At 55.0% G+C, this 16,301-nt stretch overlaps 1 protein-coding gene across 32 annotated transcripts in view; it reads right to left on the bottom strand.

Annotated features, from left to right (window-relative positions):
• Window positions 1-16,301, bottom strand: part of SPTAN1 (spectrin alpha, non-erythrocytic 1) — a 58,070-nt gene that overhangs the window by 576 nt on the left and 41,193 nt on the right. For 15 of the 32 annotated variants that reach the window (XM_024999033.2, XM_024999035.1, XM_024999041.1 and 12 more), the window contains 19 exons: window positions 15,208-15,339; window positions 14,817-14,954; window positions 13,870-13,974; window positions 12,352-12,560; window positions 11,235-11,355; window positions 10,929-11,050; window positions 10,460-10,592; window positions 8,742-8,840; window positions 6,997-7,156; window positions 6,306-6,382; window positions 5,516-5,725; window positions 4,849-5,145; window positions 4,233-4,345; window positions 3,883-3,900; window positions 1,443-1,497; window positions 823-1,019; window positions 675-728; window positions 444-590; window positions 209-356 (listed from right to left, as the gene is read on the bottom strand). In XM_024999033.2, coding sequence (XP_024854801.1) covers window positions 209-356; window positions 444-590; window positions 675-728; window positions 823-1,019; window positions 1,443-1,497; window positions 3,883-3,900; window positions 4,233-4,345; window positions 4,849-5,145; window positions 5,516-5,725; window positions 6,306-6,382; window positions 6,997-7,156; window positions 8,742-8,840; window positions 10,460-10,592; window positions 10,929-11,050; window positions 11,235-11,355; window positions 12,352-12,560; window positions 13,870-13,974; window positions 14,817-14,954; window positions 15,208-15,339 — 2,535 coding nt within the window. Of the gene's footprint in view, window positions 1-208; window positions 357-443; window positions 591-674; window positions 729-822; window positions 1,020-1,442; window positions 1,498-2,717; window positions 2,781-3,882; window positions 3,901-4,232; window positions 4,346-4,848; window positions 5,146-5,515; window positions 5,726-6,305; window positions 6,383-6,996; window positions 7,157-8,741; window positions 8,841-10,459; window positions 10,593-10,928; window positions 11,051-11,234; window positions 11,356-12,351; window positions 12,561-13,869; window positions 13,975-14,816; window positions 14,955-15,207; window positions 15,340-16,301 lie in introns of all 32 variants that reach the window. The other 17 variants (XM_024999036.2, XM_024999037.1, XM_024999043.1 and 14 more) reach the window with 2 other exon arrangements.

Genomic DNA, 16,301 nt, shown 5'->3' with positions numbered 1-16,301 from the left:
TCTGGATCTCTGCCATTAACAGCCTTTGGCCTGGGCTGAGTTTCACTTGAAAATGGGTAAGAGGGTCTGCACAAAGCAGCTGAGGCTCAAGACTGGGTGGGGGCTGCGACTCTAGACAGCTCTGCCCCCAAGCTCAGGGCCAGCCTTGCCTGGGCTTTTGCCTTTCAAAGGACACACCCACCCCCTGGCCCCAGAAGCAGCTCCAGACCTGGTACAGCTCCTCCTTGGTCACATAAGGCTTCCCTTCAGAGCTCAGGGCCCGGAAGGCGCTCTCAATCTCCTCGCTGGACTTGACGTTCTCGGTCTCACGGCTGATCATAAAGGCCATGTACTCTTGCAGGGAGACGTGGCCGTCCCTGGGGTGGGGGGCAAGATGTAGTGAGTAGGGAGGGTGCAGCAGGAGCCTCGGGCAGAGCCACTTCTGCTCCTTCCCTCACGCTCACCTGTTAGGATCCACAGTGTCCAGGATGGCCTCGAACTCAGGGTCGGGCTCCCCTTCCTCCACCATGGGCAGGTCATAGCCCAGGGAGCGCAGACAGGATTTGAACTCCTGGTGGTTCAGCCGGCCAGACTTGTCCTTGTCGAAGTGTCTGTGGCAGAAAGCCGAGGCCTCAGCTCAGAGGCCCTGCTGCTGAGCCCACCTCCCCCACCTGGGAGGGCGCGGGGATACTCACTTGAACATCATGCTGAATTCTTTGAGGGCCTCCTCGGTCACTCCGGTCGTGTTCCTGGAAGGAGGAACAGGGTTAGGGACCGGGTCCTCCAGCCCAGGCAGCTGGTGACCTGTGTCCCCCGGCCCCCGCCCAGGGTAGCCGCAGGTACCTGGCCTGGATCTGCTGCTCCAGGTTGTGCTGCATGCGCATGCCCAACTGGTCGAGCTGGTCCCACTGCTGGGCCAGGCCCACGGTGCTGTGCTCCGTGTACTTGTTGTCCAGGATCAGCGCTTCCTCCATGGCCGCCCCCAGGTCTTCAATCTTCTTGAGCTGACTTCTCATAGCTCGAATCTCCTGGTGTTTGCGCTGTGGGGCGAAGGGCAAAGACACACGGGACAGGGGTTCAGGGGTTCTTGCCTAGGTCCCTGGGCTCAAACGCCTCCTCCTTAACAGCCCTCCTCAGTCTCAGCACCCCAGCCTGAGGCCTGTAGGGCTGCCTGCAAGGGCAAAGGAGGGATGGGGTGAGGCTAAAACCCTACAGCCTCAACAAAGTAGAGGCTTCAGCGTGAGAGGCACTGATTGGGTTGACCTGCCAGGGCAACAGGATACACTGAGGACCCAACGAGCCTCTTCCTGTCCAAGCAGGGCTCCAGGCAGCAGCCTCTAAAGTGACAGCGGTCCTGGGCTGCTTTAAGGCAAGGGAGAAAGGGGGCATCCAAGCAGCCCACCTCGTCCCTGACCTGCAGCCAAGGAGGCCTGCTGGCAGGGGTGGGCAGAAGGGGCACTTACTTTGGTAGCTTCAAGCTGTGATTCGAGGGTCCCGGATTCTTCCACCATGCAGGACCTAAACACAGACACGCAATGAGGCAAGAGGCCTGATCTCGAGTGTGAAGTTAACTTTCCTCAGATTAAAGGACCTGCACTCAAATTCCTTTTACTGAGGGAACAAGACCTATCTACTATTGGCTATCTTTTCTTAGCAGCCCTGGGAGCCAGGGAGGGCAGGTACCGCTACTCCAATTTCAGGGCTCGGAGGCTGTGGCCTGAGCTGGTATTCACCCGCAGCTGAGGCGGGCTGAACCCCACCCGGCCTGCTCTCTGCTCCCCGGCCAGGACGCTTTTACAGGCAGCTGGCTCCTCAGGCCCAGCCAGGCTGTGACCTGGTGCCTGAGCCAAGCTGGGCCCTCGAAGGGTACCTGAGGAGCCGACTTTAAGCTCCCCTGGGACAGAGTGGGGCTGCGGCCACAGGGAGCAGGGCACCTGCACTCACTGCCCCGCCCCGACAGGAGGCCTGAGGGCGGAGGGGAGGCTGGCGAGCCGACAGCCACCCAGGGGTCCCTGGGTCTCCTTAGGTCCCCGAGGAGGGGACCCACGCTCCAGGGGAAGTGACAGCAACGGGGATGCGGTCACAGGGCCCCTCGACATGGAAACTGGGATGCCGAGGAGATCATGGCCAGACTGGTTTTGAAAACTGTTCTCATTCTGCCCAAAGGAGGGGTGACTGTGACTAAACCCCAGGTTCAGGTTCTGTCATCTAGAGATACAGCGCCAGAGGCTCCTTCCAAGGCCAAGTTCTGAAGAGCGAGGGGCCTCTGGGGAGCCTCTATCTTCCCGACATAACAGTGTGAGGTCACAGAGGCCACCAGTGAACAAAGACAAACGAGCTTACGTGCAGGGACGAGTCACACTGTGTGCGTGTCCTTCATGGGGTCTCGCCCGGCCTCCCCTGTACCCACAATGGCCCCCACCTACCCTTTTAACACCCAGCGAGCCAGCGTTAGCTCTGAAATTGCCCCAAGTTCAAAGTGCTCTAGCAAGGCAAGGCACCAGGCTTCCTCCTACCCCAGCAGGTCAGACTCACAGTCACGCCATGTCCCCCCGGGAAAAGCACACCCCCGGGACCTGGGGGCAGGAGGCTGGGTGCTGGTGCAGTGGGAGGACAGACCCCTCCTGCCCACGCGGCCGCGGGCGGTGGGTTAGTCAGAAAGCAGAGCCGCCTGGGGAAGTCAAGAGTGCATTGGTAAAACCACAGTGAGGTAAGAAGAGAAATAAGAGGAGAAAAACCTTCCAGACAGATCATCCCCAACTTCATACTGATAGACACGAATGACCCGACGATACGCTATGCTATTCAAAGAAAAGAAACCAAATGAATACACCAAAGGAAGGGAGGCAAGAGCATACCGAGACAGACACACCCCACGAGGCCCAAGCTGGCAGTGCACAGGCAGGGCCACCTGGTGCCCCGGCAGGGACCCGAACCGGTGGTCAGCCTGGGAGGGCAGGTGGCCTTGCAGGCGGGCAGGTCACGAGGGGACCGAGCAAGACGGGACAGGGCCAGGAGGAGCCATATGGTAAGGGGAGCACGGCACCTCGTGGACACAAAGACCAAGACCAGCAGACACAGCCACGGGCACTGGGCGGGGAGAGTGGACACCGGGGCAGCACACGAGCTCCAGCCGAACCTGGGGTCCCTAAATCCCCCCCTGCTCTGCCTTTAGCTGGTGCTCATCAGTGGGCACCTCCTCCTGCTGCCTCCTCTAACACCTGATGGACCTGCCTGCTGGGCCTCTGGAGCGCTAGTCTAAGCCACCATGGTCCTGGGAGACAATGCAAACGTGCCTGATCCGGGCAGAGGCCCCAGCCTGGAGAGGCCGCCCCCCCAGGACTGGGCAGGATAGCCCTACGCCTCTCAGGGCTCCTCCCAAGCCCTCTCCCCCATCACTTAGAAACCCTGGGCCCTTACGCTTCCTATGAAGGCAAAAGATAGCCTCAGCCCTCAGGGGTCAGTGCACAGGGGGACTTAGGACGCCAGCCCGAGCCCCCTCAACACTGTCGTCCTGTCTCATCCCGTGACCTCCATGGGACTAAATATGATCCCATCAGGCACGGGGCAAAAAGGCAGAAAAGTCCAGGGTAATCCCCACAGCTGAACGAGCACGGGGACTCTCCCGGCTCTGGCCTTTGGCCTAGTATCTCTCCCTAAAGGAACCTTTGGAACCTGAAAGGAACGTGGGAGTGGCTCCCCTTCCCGGACTGCAGGCCATCAGGGGCGGGGGTGTGGGTGCCAGGAGGGGGCGGGGCGGGGGAACGTGCAGCCCGCCCGGGACGGGAAGGCCCATCCCGGGATCCTCTGCAAGCCAGGCCACGATGGGACGAAGGGCAGAGGGACAAGCACAGGAGACACCACCACACCACGAGCCCGCAGAAATAGGAAGTCAATATTAACCCATCGAGGAGGTACGTTCTGTGGAGGCGGGATCCAAGCAGCCACAAGACAGGGCGGTGTCCGGACAGCAGCGATCGCAAGGGGCAGAGGCAGACACGAGAGAGAGAGAGACAAAACCAGATCATCAGTACCGCGTCGACTGGACTCTGCACCTCTGTCACCGTCACCGTGCGGGGCGGCCACGCTCAGTCCCACCCAATCCAGGACCAGCGGCTCATCTCGGGAACAGTCTCCTGGCAATGCTCCTCAGTCTGCCCACCCCTCCGGCCGCAGCCAGACCAGGCCAAGCTCCTGACCCCGGGCCTGGGCACCCGGAGCCCAGGACTGTGCTCCCAGCGGTAGGGCCGCACCTGGTCTCCTGGATCCACTGGTGGAAGGCGTTGGCATGCTGGGCGAACTCCTGGCGCAGCTTGTCATTCTCCTCCTGCCGTCGCTGCTCCTTCTGCAGCTCCAGCTCCCTTTCCTGAGGACCAAGGAGGCAAGCAGAGGATGAGATGGTTGGATGGCATCATCAACTCAACGGGCAGGAGTTCGAGCAAACTCTGGGAGACGATGAAGGACAGGGAGGCTGGGCATGCTGCACTCCATGGGGTCACAGAGTTGGACACGGCTGAGTGACTGAACAAGGAGGCAGAGGTGTGTCACCACGCCCCTTCACAGACAGGCCCGGGCTCCGCAACTGCCAGCTTGTCTTAGCATCCGATACAAACAGGAAGTAAGTTTTCTGAAGGTGGACACAAGATCCACGCCCTTGGGGGGCCAGGGAGGACGAGCTATTAACCTCAGCCCAAAGACAGCACAGAAGGCGTCTGGGAGGCATTCGGCAGCTCCACAGACCTGGGGTGGGGCGAGGGGACCCACACACGGTGACTTGTGGTAAAGGAAATCGCCCTCCATCCCTGACTGCTCGCTCCTCATGGAGGAAGGGCTTCCCTGCCAGGGCCTGGCCCTCCTGTGGGGAAGCACCTTGATGATCTTCTGTAGGTTTCTCCAGGTCTCCTCCAGGGCCTCCATGGTGAACCAGGTGTAGGGGTTGGAGGCCACGCGGAAGCTCTTGATCTGGCGGTCCAGCTCTGCCAGCTGGTTGAAGTCGGCCTGGGCCGAGCTCAACGAGGAGCGGAAGGCGTCGTGGGCCTCTCTCAAGGCCTTGATCTCTTCCAGAGAGTTGCAGCGCACTGGGTCGGTTAAGTCCTCCTCTGCGTTTTCAAACCAGCTGTTGAAGGCTGAAGCCTTTTTAGCAAAGGTCAGGAAGAGATCCTCCACCTGAAGGCAGAGGTGACCGAGTGAGCACAGCTGCAGGTATGGTGCAGGGCCGTAGGGACCATCCTCGGTGGGCGAATGGGCAGGCGGCAGTGTGGGGCCCAGAAAGCCAGGGTTCGTTCCCAGGGCATCGGGCTCACTCGCTCGCTCGCTCGCTCGGCGCTCTGTCTCCCTTCTCCCACTGCTAAGGGGCCTCCACCTTTCTCCCACGTTCCCCTTTCTGGGATGTGCAAGCTCAGCGTCCCAGGCGCTTTCAGAGCAGCAACCTCGTGAAGACAAGGGCCCCACCTGGCTGGTTTATGTTGATCCCATGCCCCGGAGCAGAGCTGGATTTGCTGTCCATGTGTGCATAGCTGGCCAGGGCCGCGCTTACCTTGCGGAAGTGACTCTGTGCCTCCAGCAGCTTCTTCTTCCGGGTGGCCGAGTTGGCCAGGAGCTGGCTCCACCTCTTCATGAGGGCAGCATGGCGGGCCTCGATGGCCTTGGACTGAACGTGCTTGGCGGCCAGCAGCTGATCTTTGAGGGCAGTGATGTTGGCGATGCCCTCCTGCTGGAAGGCCTGCAGGCCAGCATCGAAGGTTTCCTGGAAGGAGGGGTGAGAAGGCAGGGACCGCATGGGGGCGAGAGAGACGACTGCGCTCTGTCCAGCACCCTGGCTGGGATGGCAGCCTCAAGTCCCCACCTTCCCCTGACACTGGGTCAAACCTGGCCACTTTTCTGCATCTCCTCAGACCACAAGTCCTGTGGCAGCTCCTCCTCATCCCCGCTTTTAGCCTGGGGCTGATGCACAAGGGCGGACTCGCCCCACTACCTCTGCCAAGAATGCCTATCTGGCCCTCCCTTGACCATTCTCAAATCACCCACCGTGATCTAGCTTAGATGTTGTCTCCTCTGGGGAGATGCTCCGATCAACCCTCACCTGCTGGAAACCAAGGCAGACCCTGCTTGGGTGAGGCCCACACCCTGCGGTGCTCAGCCTTGTTAGCACCCAACAGGCTGCAGCTCAGAGGCCTCATCTGAGAGCGTCCTGAGGACCAGGCTCTCACCAGTCATTCCCAGGGCCTAACATAACACAGTCAAAAAAAACATGCTGACCATCATTCACTCACCAGAGAATACTATGTGAGTAAAATCCAATCATCAGTCAAATAGCTGTGACTGACCTGTTTGGTGAGGAGAGTTTGGACAGAAGACAGATCTCGACCATAATCATCTGTCTTCAAGCTGTTCTCCTTTTCACCTGGAAAACCAAGCAAGAGTAATCAACCACCCTGTCTCAATTTAAGAAATAAATTAAAAACAACAACAAACCAAAAGACAAGAACACCCAGGCATCTACTGTCTTGCTTACATTTAAATTCCAGTACTCCTGACAGCAGTCTCTGAACACACCTGAGCTGGCTCCTTCCCGCATCCAGGCCCCTCCTCTACGTCCCTGATGAAGAGGTCCCTCTTCCAGCCTGTGCTGGATGTGGTTCAGTTGCTACTTATGAGACAGCAATTACCAGGGTCACGTGGGTCCTGAAATCAGCGCAGGTCCCTTTGCCAGGGGGGTGGACCACAAACACTCTGGACCCGTGTAGCTCAGGGGGCAGTGCTGATGCAGGCTGGTCCTGCTGGTGTGGCCCTTGTGCTGTGACGCTCAGGACCTTCGTTTTGTTAACCCCCACACTGGCCCGGGGCATCGCTGAGGCCCGGCTCTCTGCCTCAGGACCCTGTCTCCTGCTGTTACTAGTGGTCTTCCCAGGGGAGAGGGTCTCTGGTATGCCCACATCCCGCCGGTTTCCTCTCCACAGAAGAAGATCATTTGCTCAGGAGGGAACGAGATTCCAGCAGCACCGAGGCTACGCTTACCGATCCAGGACTCCACCACATCGGCTTTCCAGTTGAACTGGAGGAAGGCCGAGTTCTCGTCGAGCTTGGCCTTCCTCTGGGAGGCAGCCTTCTCCAAGTCTGACACTTTCCCGTTCAAGCCCTTCATCTTGGAAGAGATGTTCTCCTCATGGTGATTGTTCTAGGACACGGAGAAGGCAGCCGCCATCAGTCCTGCCCCTGCCGTGGTGACCCAATCTGCACTCCGCGCTGCCCGGCAGGCTCGAAGCTCCTCAGATGGGCCGCGCCCCCTCTGCTCCCCGCCCCAAGGATTCGCGGAGGCTTTTCTGAGAACACCACAGAGTAAGAGTCTTACAGAGATGAGCACTAAGCAGTGCCACTCCTGCAAGTAATAATGCGGATGTGATAAAATGTTCGGTCACAATGAGGTCCTCACTCATATTATTTTTGATACCAAAAAATGAGAAAAAGCCAAAATAATTATGACTTACTGGCTACTATGTGTATCCCATAAAAACAATGTCTCACAACAATATTTTCACACTGTGGATATTAAAATGTATTAAGCTCCAATCACTTTGATTCAGTCTTGGTTAGAACTGTATGTGAAAACACAAACTGTTAAGTCAGCATAAGATTTAAAAAGAAGCTCAGGGAGCAAATGAAGACTGTTGTTGGCAACCGTGCACCAGGCTCTTTGCCAGGAGATCAAAGAACACTGGAGAGCGCCATCTTACAGGCTTAAAGGACAGAGAATGCTGGCGCGGGCGCACGAGTGTGCTGAGTCCTGCACGCGCCTCGTCTTTGTGGACACTGGTCTGTATCTGAAATTAGCCTCTATCAGGTTATCTGCCCATGAGGGCAAGAAGTAAAGCTCCTCAGCAAACATGGATTTTAACTACACTGTTACCACAACACCAGGAGCAAACCTCTCATCTGATCGCCAGGGCAAATTCTGTGATGAGCAATCTTACTCACTCATGACATGTTTGTGATAGGAAATCAGAGTTGGTAGAAGTCATCTGTCTTGCGGAGCTCATGACAGATTGAGGGCACTGCATTTAGCCCGGATTTCAACCTGGGAGTGACCTCACTTCACTGCTACTGAGAAAGTACCAAGATATCTCCCTTATTTTTTGCTTTCACCCTAAAAGGCTGTTTGAATGCAATGAACCTTGAGTTTTAACAGATGCGTTTGTCCAATGTCCGAGAGAGCAGCCGGGTTTTACCCTCGATGTATACCAATCCAACAGGTGCCATTTAACTTTGTGGGTGGCTCTGCATGAGGAGAGAGTCTGGCGCGGGGGTGGGTCCGACCCGGAGGTGTCAGCTGGGGCCATCTCTGGTGGGGGCTTTAGGGGTGACGACCTGTGTGTTCTACCACCTCTATAAAGAGCTGAATTCCTGGAGAAGAAACTAGAAGAGCAGCCCCATGGCAATGCCAGTGTCCCAAAAGGACTAGCAGGTCTACTGTTTTGCCTAATTAAGGCAGAAAAATTCAAGTGCTGCAAAGTCAGCTGTACTTGTTGACTTCAGAAGAGGAGGGGATCTCCCTGGTGGTCCAGTGTCTAAGACTAAGCTCCCAATGCAGGGGGCCCCCTGGTCAGGGGACTAGATCCCATATGCTGCAACTAAGAGCCTGTACGCTGCCACTGAAACCCAGCAAAGCCAAATAAATAAATATTAACAAAAAAAGAAGGAGGGCTATCCAGTTAATCATGGAATACAGGGATGCAACTGCTATTGGGAAGAGAGACCAGGCTCACCTTCTTAACCAGGTCCTGGCCGTTGGTGCAGACATCATTCACTCGGTCCTTGTGGACAGTGAAGTCCGTCTCGAAGGCTTCGTGTTTCTTCAGCAAGCCCTGCAGTGGAAGCAGCCAAGCCAACTCCTGAGAGCCTGGCATAGGTGGTGGGCAGGACTACAGAGGAGCAGGACTAGGGGTGCCCTCACAGGGACCCCAGTCAGCTGGGGCAAAGACGACAATGGATACAGAATAAACTGGAAATCATAAAGTGTTAAGCGTGACTAGAGGTGGGTGGACCAGGGAAGGCCTTTCTGAAGAGGTGAAGCTCTTGCCAGTCAACCAGCACAGGCCTTCTGTTCCCTGGAGAGCACAGAATGGACACGGAGGAACCTTCAGATAAGCACCAACTGAACAGTGATGCCTGCCCTAAGATTTAACTCAAGCATGTCTCCTGGGGACCTTCAAAGTCTCGTCTTTCCCTCCACACAGCTGAAGCACTGGAGACAGTGCCCCTTGTGTTGGCTTTCAGGAAACTCAGCAATGCAGAGGACAGGAGACCACTGCCTGCTTCTCCCATCTACCTGCATCCCCCGACCATCTGGGAGGATTCCCACTGGCAGAAGCGTGGCTCAGGTGCCGCTTCAACCATCGGGAATGCATACTCTGCTTCCACAACTGGGGGCACGGATGGAGGAACACTCACTACAAAGTACCACTCCTCTTATGAAGAGGGGAGCCAGGCTGCTCTGTCCCACAGGCCAGGCCTTAAAGCCCCTGCAGCCTTGCCTTGGCCTCCGTTACCGCCGCCCACAGAAGCTGATCTAACCTTGTTGGACAGTGAGAGGCCACTGAGACGTCCCAGTCAGAGCCACGTGAATGACGTCACCACGGACTTCACAGCCCAGTGACCCTCTGCCTCAGTGCAGTTGTGTGAGAGGTCCCAGGGAGAGCAGCTGAGAAAATGCCCATTAATTCAGATTCACGGGGAAGAAACTGCTCTCTTTAGTGTTGTTCCACAGCAATGGCTAACCAAGGTACTGAGGAGGTGTGTTGTGGGTTGAACTGTGTGCTCAAGATACCAAGTCCTAACCCAGCACCTAGGAATGTGGAAACAAGGTCTTTGCAGATGCGACTGACTTAAGACGTGGGTGTCCGGGTGGCCCTAATCCAGTATGACTGATGTCCCACGTGTATGAGAAGAGGGGAATCCGAATATGGACACACCCAGAGAGAATGCCATGGAAAACACAGAAGGAAGACCAGCAGCCCTGGGAGAGCAGGACAGAGACGGAGCTCCACTGCTACAAGCCGAGCTCCCGGAGCTGGAGGAGGCAGCAAAGTGGAACAGCAGGCCCTACTGACACCTTGATCCCGGACCTCTGGCTCCCCAAACTAAGACAAAACAAGCTCCTGTAGTTTTTAAAGCCACCTAGCTTGTGGTAATTGTTAAGGCAGTCACAGGACACTGAAGAGGTCCCGGCAACCTGTGGTGATGATACCAGAGATACTGCTGGGCTGACAACAGGGTTCCTTCCAAGAACCCCATGAGTCGAGGCAGACAGAATCACCCCAATTCTGTCTACACAAAGGCGAGAGTCTCTGACACGGGCTCCTGAGGACTGAGAGTCGCCAAGGAGACCTTGCCTGACAGCCCTGAATGCTCTCCTGGTAAAAGCATGGCCACTGAGCAAGCAGGCGAAAAGGGTGGTCAGCGGGCAGCAGCCCCGGTCTCTGACCTGGATGGCAGCAAGAGTGTCTCCATAATCTTCACTGGCCACCAGGGTCATCTTCTCATTGATCCAGGCTTCCTCCTCCTCCACGTTGGCTACAAACTGCTGATATTCCAAAGATTCTTCTAGCCGCTGGCCCCTAATTGCAGGGAATAGTTAAAAAAATCAGCCATAAGTTCCTCTAACTTGGACGCTTAAAAACATGAGTGCTGTGTGGGTTGTAAATGGTTCATTCAAGCCCTTCTCCTCCTCCTAACATGAAACAGCCAGTGCTGATGAAACAGGAAGCTCTAGAACCATATGTGGGGTCCAGCTCGGGACTACACGGAAGGGGACCAGCTCAGCCTGGGGCTGTCAGAGACGCTTCTGAAGCAAGGTGGCTGTGGCACGGTGCACCCCCAGGAAGAGGTCCCGAAGGGCTGGAGGGCCCAGAGCCCTGAGCAAGCCCCACCCACTGTGCCCCCAGCCCACTCACCGGGCAGCTGCCAGCTGCTTCAGCTCCTTCCAGTGCTCCACGAACTGCGCCAGGCGCTGCTGAATCTCCTCCTTCCCGATGGTGTTGTCATCAGACAGCTTCTTTCCAGTGTCCAGGACACCCTGACGGGCGAGAGCAATTAGACTCACAGTGGTCGCGCCTGCTCCTTCATGCTTCCAGGCAAGGGTCTCAAAATCCGATTCAGACTTTCCCCACCGCTCTCTGGGACGAGGGGCTGTAAACACTGCAGAGACCTTAGCAAGACGAGCTTGTCTAGGCCCATTCAGCCAGGAGGCGCCCCCTCACCTGAATGGCCGGCTCGTGGGCAGCCAGCTCTGCTTCCAGCCGTTTGTGCTTCTTCCTCAGGTTCTGGACGCCCGTCAGGTCACGGCCGTAGTCCTCTGAGCTCACCAGCAGCTTCTTTTCCCTGGACAACACAGGTAGGCAGTCAGCCTCCGTGTCAACTGGAGCTGCATGGTCACAGAGCTGTGACGTTCACAGACCCCACGGTCTCCTTCCTGCGCCTACCCACCCCTTCAGGAGCGTCTGCGCCACTCTTCTAGGGAACAAAGCCTCCACTTCCCAATGCAGAGTCCACGCACGCCTCAAGGAGCACCCACTGTGCGCGGCTCTGCAAGGGCTGCAGGAGAACAGGAGGAGCCACTGCGGACACCCCATCAATCCCACCTTATCAAACATACGCCTGCCCCAGGTGGCGCCATGTGATGATGCTACTAGAAACAGCTTTCTTTAAACAACTCTTTTTTTTTTAATTTTGGCCTCATTGTGTGGCACATGGGATCTTCGATCCTGGACCATGGATAAAAACTGTACCCTCTGAAGTGGAAACGCCAAGTCTTAACTGCTGGACTACCAGGGAAGTCCCATAAATAGCTTTTTAAGGAAGTGAGGAATTGAGAGGATCTTGGCAAAAAGAGAATCGGGTAGCAGAGAATGAGATGGTTGGAAGCCATCACCGACTCAATGGACATGAGTTTGAGCAAACTCCAGAAGCTGGTGAAGGACAGGGATGCCTGGTGTGCTGCAGTCCATGGCGTCACAAAGAGTCGGACATGACAAAGTGACTGACAATCAACAATCACAATCTGTCCTTAAAAATGGTCTGTTTACATGCTCTTTCATCTGAAAAAAGTACACTAGAATTCTGGGGGCGGGATGATAAAAACAAACCACAGCAAATTTCCCTTACCCCAAGCAGCAGTCTTCCCCAGGTGGACCTCACTAACGTTACCAGTCACCAGACACCAGGAGGGGAAGCAGAGACGTCCCACCACAGGCGTGTGGCAAGGCTGGGCCGAGCTGGGCCCAGAATCTGACCCATGTCCGCCTCGCCACCAGGGTCCAGGAGAGAATGAACCCCAGGGTTCCTAAGGCTCTGGGGACGCCGAGCGGGAGCACGTACTTGATCCAGGACTCCTCATCATCCATGTCCCGGAAAAACTGGTGCAGGCGGTGGGACTCATTCAGCCTAGCTCGCCTCGAGGCGGCCATGCTCTTGATCTTCTGGAAACGGCCGTTGATGGCGTCCCGCTTGTCCTTCACCTGGGAGGTGTCGAAGGCGCTGCTGGTCATCAGGCTGTCCGCCTGGCTGTTGAGGTCCTTCAGGCGGTCCTGGGGCCAGGGACACGGCAGAGGGTCAGAAATCTGGGTCTCCCAAGAGCATTTGCTTGTGAATCAGAACTTCTTCACTGAGGGGCTGGTTTAGGGGTGTGGACCCCTGGGGCTCTAAGAGATCAAAACTATTTTCATAACAATACAAAAACATCTGCCTTTTTCTTCTCTTTTACTGCATGAACATTTGCACTCATGGTGCAAAACCCACAGCGGAGGTGCCACTGCTCAAGTCAGTGGCAAACTATGAGCAGAAATCTGATTCTTCACTGCTACCACTTTTCAGCAAAAACCGCTCTTTCACTTAAGCACATCCTTAAACAAGAAGCCAAGTTGTTAATTTTATTACATATCCATCTTTGAGTACGTGTCATTTTCATATCCTATCTGATAAAATGGGGAACCCACACAAAGTACTTCTGTGGGTGCTGAAGTCCATGACTGTCCAAAGGAGAAGCACGTTCCGAGCTGAACTGGCCACTTCTTTCACAGACCATCATTTTCACTCGGAAGAACGGCCAATAAACTATGGTCATTCTTAACTTTGGGAGTGACAAATACTTTATCGCGGATGAATAAAGTGAACCTGTCACTTTAAAGAAAACTGAGTTTATTGCTAATGATAAAATTCAAACTTTCCTGAGAAAATTAGAATTCTGGACAATTGGCATCCACCTCCAGGAGCCTGACAACTTTCAGACACCTGAAGACCTTTTCCCCCTTGAGACTGACTCTAAAGGACCTGGTGCATTCGGGGAAGGACAGCAATGTTCATCCCTGAGTCTCAGAGCCATTTTATACTCTAAACTACTTCTGACAGCTCGTAGGACAGTTTATACAGATTTTACATGTCAACATTTGCCATTAAAAATTAAACGAATGGTTACATTTAAAAAAATGTTTAAGTCAAAAAAATCTCAGCACGTTGCCTACTGTGTGTTTTCATTTACATGACACTCTCTAATGACGAACTAGAGACGGCGAGCAGAGCAGCGGGTGCCGGGGGCCTTCGCACTCCCAGAACAGGGTCTGTATCTTGAATTTGGTGGTAGTGACGCAGATCCACACACTTAATACGACTGCGTGGAACTATGTGCATATACTCACAGAAACAAAACTGAATGCATACAAAAACTGTGAGGCCAAATAAGGTCTATGAATTGTAGCAAAGTAAGATAACTGAAAAACTGTATTAACCCGGTTAAAATAAACCCATCACAAGTTAATGTAAGTAACATATCTTATGCATAATTTCTCACTTTTGCATGTATAATACCCCAGACCGTTGCCTGGGCACCACTCTGCTCACCTCGTGGGCAGAGATATCTGCCTCCAGCAGCTGATGTTTTTTTAGCAAGTTGTTCACAGAAGCCAGGTCTTTGCCATAATCCTCAGAGGCCAGCAGGGCTTCCACCTGGGAGTCAAAGGGGAGATCACTGTTGGCTACAAATGTCTGTCCACCCGCTGCTGCTCTGACTTGGAGTGACCAGCCCCACTGCCCACGCCTTCCCTGTCAGGCACAGACTCAAGGGCCCGTGAGTGTGAACATGCCAGCTGCCTTCACTGGGGCATAGTGGTGGAACACACAGCAGCCCCACTTTCCTAGGGGGAACCTCCCTTGGGCAGAAAGCATCGGTGTGCCTGACAGCACAGGAACGGCATTGGAACACTTTAATTATGCCCTCACTCCGTGATGGTCTGAGGCAGTTATTCAAACGTTCACAAAGAGTTTTTCATGACTTGAAATAACACTACCAATACATACCAACGATAAATTACTCATGGGCTCAAATACACACAGAGCCACGGCTACACAAAAACTCCTGGAAATAAGTGTGGACCAGATGTATATAGAACAGTGGTCTCTAAAATTTTCTCTTTAGGCTTTCTATACTCTACACTGTCTACAGAGACTATGACTAACTCCAGCTTCCTGGCCCTTCACTGTCCTATTTCCACCTGGGCGCAGGCTTGGGGGAGCGGCCTGCACACAAACCCTACCACCTCCTCCTATTCGCATTCTTTGCGGAGACAAGTGATCCAGATCTACATCTCACACAGATAAGCTCTCTCTTCTCTACACGTTCCCTTCCTCTGCTTAGAAACCCGCCGGAGCACACAGCTCACACCTGACAAGGAAGATTCCTATTAAAGGGGATGTCGGCGAGAGCCCTGCCTGTTCACAGAAGCCCCTGGGGGGAAGGGAGCCGCAGCGTCACCTCAGACCCCCCCTGGTGGGAGAGAGCCCGGTGTCACCTCAGAGAGCCAGAAGTCGAAGTCCTTGATGCCAGTGTTGAAGTTCTGCTGCTTGTTGGCTTCTTTCAGCTTCTGGCTCTTCTCAGCCGACTTCTGCACCAGGAACTGCCACTGGTCAGCTAAGGCGGCCAGCCGGGCCTAGGCGAGAGAAGCAAGTCGTCAGAGACAGGCAGCCCCATAGCCAGCGCCCTGTTGGGAAGCCCTCCTCAGCGAGGTTGATGAAGAGGCTCACAGGCGCTGCTCTCGCTAGCACCATCAGCAGCGCAGACTGAAACCTGGATACTTTCCTAAGACTGAGTTTCAGAGTCACCATCAAGCGGACTCTAATGCTGACAGTGAAGTCCAGCACCTCTTCTTTCCCGGCCAGGAGGAGGGGAGCTGGGGCCCATACCTTGACGGCATCCTCGCTGCCGGCGCAGGCCCCGCGGTCAATGAGGGAGTTGCCCATGTCGATGACCCCACGGATCCGGTCCGCATTGGCGTGCAGTTCTGCCTCGAAGGCCTGGTGCTTCTGATGCTTGCTCTGAAAACACCAAAACAAACCCCCCCACTGGCTTTCAAAACCAGGTCCTGTGAGGCAGTGTCTTCAGGAATAAGGGGTTCTCAGAAAGGAGTGGTAGCGAACTTAGAGAACTAGGGGCAGGCAGCAACGCTTTTCTAGAGGCAGTCACAGAATCTGTGAGAAACGCTTCTGGAGTCAGTCTGGTGGGAGTTCAGAGAGAGCAAAGGCACCAGCTCAGGAGCAGGTGAGCTCACTCAACTCCTGAATCAGAGTGAAATTCTACAAGCAAACGCTTTCCAACACTTTTGCAGGAAGTGGCAATGGCCAATTGTAGTTCTCAATCTACCTGTGCATCAATTTCTACGCACGGCTTCCTCCCTAGGGAACAGAAGCTCTAGGGAATAACACATCTGGCCTCTCATCACCTAGGGTGGCAGTCCCCATGACACCAGGCATACAAGGGTGAGCCTGCCCCACCATCCAGAGAGAACCCTGAAGCTGCCGCAGAACTGGGCTTTCCCAGCTTCTCCTTCGGCAGTGGTCATCATTCAAAACTCCTGGATTTATCAAAATCCAGGCTTGACTGTAGGTAAGAGCTTCATTTTGCTAGAAAAGAGGGCTGGAAGAACGATGGGCATCTGAGGGGCAGGGGCCTGACAGGGAACTTAAAACCCTGCCGAGATACAAGCTGCAGGGGCACCACAGGAGACAACTGAAAGGACACAGCTGTGGGACAGCTCTGGGTGAGAAACGCAGGGTCTCGGGCGAGGATGATATCCAGGGAAAAAATAAAAGGAAAAAAGCAGTGCAACTGGGGAAGGATTCTGCATCACATGTTTCATTTCAGGGGCAGCAACTGTCAGAAGATGGAGGCACGTGGCTGGTGAAATGCAGTGCCAACATAAAGCATCCTGGCCACATACTACTAACACTCAAGCCCAACTACAGAACAAAAAAGGTCTCAGATGCCCACATACCCTGAC

This window comes from Bos taurus, chromosome 11 (genome assembly GCF_002263795.3).
Source record: "Bos taurus isolate L1 Dominette 01449 registration number 42190680 breed Hereford chromosome 11, ARS-UCD2.0, whole genome shotgun sequence".
Taxonomy (NCBI): Eukaryota; Metazoa; Chordata; class Mammalia; order Artiodactyla; family Bovidae; genus Bos; species Bos taurus.
Note: the sequence above shows the minus strand (reverse complement) of the source record. Positions and strands in the feature narration are given on the sequence as shown.